At 40.5% G+C, this 7,377-nt stretch overlaps 1 protein-coding gene across 1 annotated transcript; it reads left to right on the top strand.

Annotated features, from left to right (window-relative positions):
* The first annotated feature begins 264 nt into the window (after positions 1 to 264).
* On the top strand, positions 265 to 3,328 carry LOC138992731 (zinc finger protein with KRAB and SCAN domains 7-like). Its single transcript, XM_070391643.1, has one exon. The coding sequence runs from the start codon at positions 265 to 267 to the stop codon at positions 1,702 to 1,704; it is 1,440 nt and encodes a 479-aa protein (XP_070247744.1). The 3' UTR covers positions 1,705 to 3,328.
* The last annotated feature ends 4,049 nt before the right edge of the window (positions 3,329 to 7,377 follow it).

The raw sequence follows: 7,377 nt of genomic DNA, 5'->3' as shown, positions 1-7,377 counted from the left end.
TGTGCTGACTCAACATCTCTTTGTCCTGATGGCTCTTCATCTACTCTCCACTGAACTTCTCCTCCTTCTTTGTCTTTCTTTTCATGAAGAAAAATTTGAGCTATTTCTGATCTTCTCTCTTATTCTCAATGTGTCACCTCATTCCTTGTCCATATGTGAAGGCTTTTTTAGGTACATAGACTCCTCATGATTCTGTTTCCTCAATAGGATGAGAAATGAGTAAAAGCTTTCTTCTTCTTTCTTTTGGGATCAGGTGAGACTCGGATGGAAAATTCAGAGTTGCCTCCAAAGCAGGAAATTCCCAAAGGAACAGAGTCATCTGATGGGACATCAGGAGGCCTGCATGGGGTGGTTCCTGGGGGACCAGAAGCTGGAAATGCCTGTGAAGATGCTTTAATGAAGCTAGAAGCACAACCCTCAGAGGAGGAAGGGAGCAGACTGGAAAGTGATTTCTTAGAAAGAACATGTGAGGATAAAAACAAATCTACAGAAGATGGATGTGATGAGTATAAGGATCTTGGGGAACATAAGAATCTGTCCTGTAGTCCTACAGAACATCAGATTCTGAAGGCACAGAAATTATATCAATGTGATGAATGTGGCAAAGCTTTCAATTGGAGTTCACACCTCATTGGCCATCAGCGAATCCACACTGGAGAGAAACCCTATGAGTGTAATGAGTGTGGCAAGGCCTTCAGGCAGACCTCTCAGCTAATGGTTCATCTCAGAACCCACACAGGGGAAAAGCCCTATGAATGTAGCAAGTGTGGAAAGACCTATCGACACAGCTCCCATCTCATTCAACATCAGAGACTCCATGATGGGGAGAAACCATATAAATGTAATGAATGTGGAAAAGCTTTCAATGAGAGTTACAAACTCTATGACCACCAGAGAACCCATACTGGGGAGAAGCCTTATGAATGCAATGAATGTGGAGCAACCTTTACTCGGAATAAAAATCTTCTCCGACATCAGGTACTTCACACTGGGAAGAAACCCTTCAAGTGTAACGAGTGTGGGAAAGCTTTCTGTTCTAATAGAGATCTTATTGACCATCAGAGAATTCACACTGGGGAGAAGCCTTATGAGTGCAATGAGTGTGACAAGGCCTTCACTCGGAATAAAAGTCTGATCCGACATCAGCGACTCCACACTGGAGAAAAACCATACAAATGCAGGGAGTGTGGGAAAGGCTTTAATCAGAACTCTCACCTTGCTGACCATGAGCGAATTCACACTGGAGAAAAACCTTTTGCATGTAATGAGTGTGGTAAGGCATTCAGCCTGAGTAAATGTCTGATTCGACATCAGAGACTTCACACAGGTGAAAAGCCCTATAAATGCAATGAGTGTGGAAAATCCTTCAATCAAAATTCATACCTCATTATACATCAGAGAATTCACACTGGGGAGAAACCTTATGAATGTAATAAATGTGGGAAGATCTTCAGTCATAATTCCAGCCTTATGGTACATCAAAGAACCCATACTGGGGAGAAACCCTATAAGTGTGATGATTGTGGGAAAACCTTTAGTGACAGCTCACAGCTCACTGTGCACCAGAGAGTTCACACTGGCGAGAAACCCTATGAATGTATTGAGTGTGGAAAAGCGTTCAGCCAGCGTTCCACTTTTAATCACCACCAGCGAACTCATACTAGAAAGAAGCTCTCAGGTCTGGCTCAGTTTCATAAGGTGTAAGTTTCCAAGGTAGCCAGGAACATTGAATTAAGCTTTCTGTATAAGAAGGATGCTTATCCTGACCCTTTCTTGAAACCACTAATCAAAGTGGACCATTCCCTACATGCTGTCTGCTAGGTCATGAAGGTGGAGAGTGGGAGGAACAGTGCAATCCTTCCCCACTATTGGGGAAGTGTGGACTACACGTTTACTGTACTTGCAGGGTTTTTATTTTATTTTATTTTCTGTTTATAAATGTATGTCATTTTTTTTTGACATGCATCCTATAATCAAATTGTGTACTTCTCAGGGACAGAGGTTAAATCTTCCTTATTCTATTCTACTTTCATTTCCCAATTTACATAAAGTCATTCTCTAAGACTGATTCACTCCTTTCTCCATTTCTAATTTTTATGAGTTTATTTGAGCCAAACAGACATGACTGAAGTAAGATGCAAATGCCCCTCTCTTTTTTTTCTCTTTGCTGTAGCTCTTTTAAAATTCATCACTAGTTAAAAAATAATTTTTAAAATCTCAACTCTCTAATTGCACCCTTCTTAAAGTGGGCATGAACTTTCCTCCCACCATTGGACCAAGATTTTATAGGATATCACATGCAAAAAGCTCATTTATATGTTCTACATGTGCCCCTCTGTTTTTTAATTTTTATTTTTAATTTCGTAAAAATTTATTTGAACCGGAATTTTGAGGACATGCTTGGAACCCCTGAGAGTCTTACTACTATTTTCTCAGCCTCAAAGAGCTAATGGATTTCTGCTTGAGTGTGCCGTGTGTGTGTGTGTGTGTGTGTGTGTGTGTGAGTGTGTGTGTGAGTGTGTCGGTTTTGGAGTCTACCGATGCGTACTTTTTCCTGCACACTGACTCCAGTTCTGACCTACCTGGCTCCACCTGATGCCTAAATAAACAAGTTAAAAACTGCTTCAAAACTTACTGCAGGAAGACCTAACTTTCCTGGCTTTGGCAAAGATGATTCTAAATCCCAATTAGAAGCATTCTTGAAAGCTTGTAATTCATAGTGATCTAGTTTGTTGCAGATAAATAGAGTTAAAGAATCTGATTTCCTTATCAACTAGTTCTGTCTTTTCCAACTGTCATCTAATTTCAAGCTGAGAAGTGTTTCCTTAATTATTGTTATTATCTTCTGGACCATCTTACATTCCCAAGGGCAAAAGAAACAGGAAATCTTTTCAGAGGATATTCTCTCCCTTCCTCTTAGCAGGAAAACAGGATTGACAGTGTGACAAAGGAGGAGAAGGAAGTTAAAGGTACAATGTTAGGTATGTAGCCTAGAGGGAAGAGGTTTTTGTGAGCTCCGATTTATGTCTCAGAGACAATGGAGAAGAAAGGGAAGAGAGTTGAGGCTCAAGAAAATAAGAATTAAATGTGATTCTGGGGGAGGTATCTCAGATAAGGTTAGGAAGAATGTTTATTGGGGGCTTTTAAAAAAGAGAAATGTGAAACTAGCTTATTTGGCATGCTGAATTACATGGGAAGCATTGTCTAAAAAATGATAATAAGCCTTAGGTTATATGTGTATGGATAAATGTTACTAATATAGGTAATCTTTTAATTGAAGTTCATATAAATTTGTCAATATTGTCATTGTCTAGTTGTTAATTTATTGTATGCCACAAAATAATTAAATTTTCTTATAAACTCATAGTTTTAACCATGTCCATTTTTGAAAGTCTTTTAGTCATTTACAAACAATTACTATTTACTCTGGTTCTTTTGCAAAAGTGCTTAATCTTCAGAGAGATTAATGAAAAGGACTCTGATAGTCTAGAATACAGGTTTCTGATTACTTTAAGATCACTTTAACTAAACTGGGTAAGAATTTCCAGAACTCTAATGGAAAAATCAGATTCAAGGAGAATAAGAATAAAAAACATAAGATTAAATGAACTGATAAGAATGATTGCAATTTTTATGACTTTTTGTTTGAAACATGCAAGTTCTTTAATGTTTTGTTTTGTTTTTTTTTGTTTTTTTTTAAAATATATTTTATTGATTTTTTTACAGAGAGGAAAGGAGAGAGAGAGTTAGAAACATCGATGAGAGAGAAACATCGATCAGCTGCCTCCTGCACACTCCCCACTGGGGATGTGCCCGCAACCCAGGTACATGCCCTTGACCGGAATCGAACCTGGGACCTTTCAGTCCGCAGGCCGACGCTCTATCCACTGAGCCAAACCGGTTTCGGCATAATGTTTTGTTTTTTAGATTCAAGAAAATCTTTTTCTTTTTTCTCTTAAGCTATAAATGAATTTGGTAAATTATATCTTTGAAAATAGAACTAAAACATTTATGTTTTTGCCCTGGCCAGTGTAGCTCAGTTAATTGAGCATCATCCTGTGCACAGAAAGGTTGCTGGTTCGATTCCTGGTCAGGGCACATGCCCAGGTTGTGGGTTCAATTCCTGGTTGGGGTATGTGCAGGAGGCAACTAATCGATGTTTCTCTCTCACATCGATGTTTCTTTCTTTTCCTCTTTTCCTCTCTATTCGTCTCTCTCTAAAATCAATTTAAAAACATAAAAACAATTTTATGTTGCCCGGCTGGTGTATCTCAGTGATTGAGCGTCGACCTATGAACCCAGAGGTCATGGTTTGATTTCTGGTCAGGGCCCATGCCCGGGTTGTAGGCTCGATCCCCAGTATGGGGCATGCAGGAAGCAGCCAATCAATGATTCTCTCTCATCATTGATGTTTCTCTCTCTCTCTCTTCCTCTTTCTTCCTTTATAAAAAATAATAAAATAAAACCTGCAAGTTTAATGAGTTTCACAATCAGACAAGAATAGCTTAAACATGATGGTAACTAAGAGTGAAACTAATATCCAGTTTTTGGTCACACTCTGATGTATGAGAAGATAACATAAAGGGGAGAATTGTCAAAGTAATGACAGAGGTCATTAGACTGAGGTGGTGCTAATACTTTGGTGGCTTACCTAAGCACATTGAAAGCTAAGCTAAAGTCAATTCCTGTGAATGCCTCCAGGTTAAGAAAAACAATCAGAACAGCCAACTGGGCTTTCCCAAGTAATGTAACCATGCTCAGGCGACATGGCTCAGTGGTTAATCACTGACCTATGAACCAGGAGGTCACAGTTTGATTCCCGGCCAGGGCACAGGCCCGGCTTGCTAACTCGATCCCCAGTAGGGGGCGTGCACGTGGCAGCCAATCAATGATTCTCATCATCGATGTTTCTATTTCTCCCTCTCCTTTCCTCTCCGAAACCAATAAAAATATTTTTAAAAATAATGCAACCTACTTAAGCTATAGCCAATTGAATAATTTGCCTTGCTTCCTCACTTCTATAAAAACCTTGTCCCTAGCTTCTGTTGATGGTGTTCCTAACCAATTCCAGGTTGGCACTACCTGACTTGAATTGATGTTTGCTCAATTAAACATATAAACTCAAAAAATTAAATGTGCCTCAATTGCTCTTTCAACAGTACATAGTGTTGGTGGTATTAAAGGGACATGGAAGCCATCATGTCATCCTGTACTACTAGTAGAAATACACTTTGTATTTTAGTGAGAAATCTGGTACTTGGAGAATGGCATGAATACTCAATTTGGACATATAAAGGTAAGAATCAGAATTGGTCCCTTCAGTCCAGGATCTCTCAAGTCAGCAAAGGACATAAGGTCTATAAAAACATGCCTGGTACAGGATGAACGTAAGAAGTATTACATGTTCTCATACTCTCTGGGACTCCGATAGGTAAAGGGATAGCAAATAAATGACCTTTTTGCTACTGTTCTCTTACTTTCTGAAATTGCTGTAATCAGAATCAAGGCTCATACCAAATGGATTGAAACTGAGCATCGGGAAAATGCCGTGGCTGATTTTCATGCACAGGCAGCAGCAGCAGAAACTGTAAGGGTTGTGGCATATGTAAATGAAGTCCTTTCTGCTTTTGAAAAAATGATCCCTTGTTGTCCAACTTTGCCTTTTGTCATCCTGAGGTCCTTGCAACATAGCAACAGTCATCTCCTGAATCAGAGAAATCAACAGGCACACTGGTTGTAAATTTAGTCAGGGCTATGGGAAATTAAATATGGCCGCTTGGTTCTTCCAAGCTTCCTGGCAAAGCCCATCTACTGTTTTTTCCATTCATTAACCCACAATGGTGCAGCTAAGATGTCTCAAATAATAAGCAAATATTCATGTGGAGACTCCTATAAAATTGTGGAAAACGATGGCCACCTTTCATGTTCATAATCCAGAGCCTCAAACCTCCTCCCAGTGGACTATTTGAGTACCTTTCATCTGCCTCCTAGTATGGGTCACCAATATATTCTTTATTTTTTCTGGATCTGTGAAGCCTCCTTCCCTTGCCGCAAGACTGACCCCCCCACAGTGGCAAAGAAACTGTTGAAAAATGTGTTTCCCACTTGGGGTTTACCCTCCACAATATCTAGTGCCTGAAGCACCCACTTCACTGGGAGAATCATAGGAGCTTTAAAACCTTACAAAGTTCTTGTAATCATCCCTGCTCCTTCTCACCCTCAATCATCAGGCAAGGTTGTAAGAACAAAGGGAATTCTTAAACTCGAAATCTCTAAACTCACTGAAACTACTCAACTTCCTTGGCCTCAGGTATTGTCTCTGGCCTTTCTGGCTGTTAGAGAGCAAGATCTAAATTTCAGCCCGGCTGGCATGGGTCGGTGGTTGAGTGTCTACCTATGAACGGGGAGGTTGCTGGTTGGATTCCTGGTCAGGGCACATGCCTAGGTTGCAGGCTTGATCCGCAGTAGGGGGCATGCAGGAAGCAGCCAATCACTGATTCTCTCTCATCATTGATGTTTCTATTTCTCTCACCCTCTCCCTTCATCTCTGAAATCAATAAAAGTATATTTAAAACAAAAATATTTAAATTTAAAAATTTGTGTTTCATAAATTGGACAGCTTTCAGGCTAGCTGATAGGAGCTCTGAAACGTATGAGGCAAAGGATTCTATAGGCAGAAGGGAGCAGTACCAAGGAAGTTATACTAGGCAGAAAGGTGGAGTGATTACTGCAAGCTTCCTTTCCCATATCAGATGGATGGCAGGTATTTATCGGGCTGATTACCTAACTAATGCTGACCAGGAAATTCCTGATTGATTTAGGATTTCCTTTTGGGGAGACCCAGAACTGTAAGTTAAGTGTCTATTTGGTGACAATGGGCTTAGCATCAGCAACTCCATTTGGTGTCTATTGTCTTGTCTTTAAGAAGTTATTCAAGAACTTCCTGATCAGCATTAATTAATTAACCCCTGCTATCCCCTATAAGATTTTAAAAATGTACTCAGTTGAGTTTTGTTCTTTAACAGGAGAAAACAGCTGGAGGCGTGGGAAGGTAAGTTTTGCGTGCCTGTGGCTGGGGATAAAAAAGCACTTCTACCCCCCGCTTGTGGTGGTGAGGGGGGAAGAGGCTAGTCCTGGAAACTAGCATCTGGTTCCCCTCATTGAAGGCGGCCTCAGGGTGTAATGAGTGATCCCTTATCTCCTTCCTGCCAGGACCCGTCAGCGGTCAGCTAGATCTCTCTGGTCCCTATTTTGACTCCTAGCTTTGGATCCTATTATTCCCCGGGGGAGGGGGGAGGCGGGGGGTAAGAGGCCCCAAGGGAAGCCCTGCACATACACTGGGAGGGGAGTGTGTCTTAGTAACAAATTAATTTATAG

The sequence above is a fragment of the Myotis yumanensis genome, unplaced genomic scaffold (assembly GCF_028538775.1).
Source record: "Myotis yumanensis isolate MYYU_CA2020_CCGP unplaced genomic scaffold, mMyoYum1.0.hap1 SCAF_14, whole genome shotgun sequence".
Classification (NCBI taxonomy): domain Eukaryota; kingdom Metazoa; phylum Chordata; class Mammalia; order Chiroptera; family Vespertilionidae; genus Myotis; species Myotis yumanensis.
The sequence above is the reverse complement of the archived record's forward strand: the minus strand, read 5'-3'. Positions and strand labels throughout refer to the sequence as shown.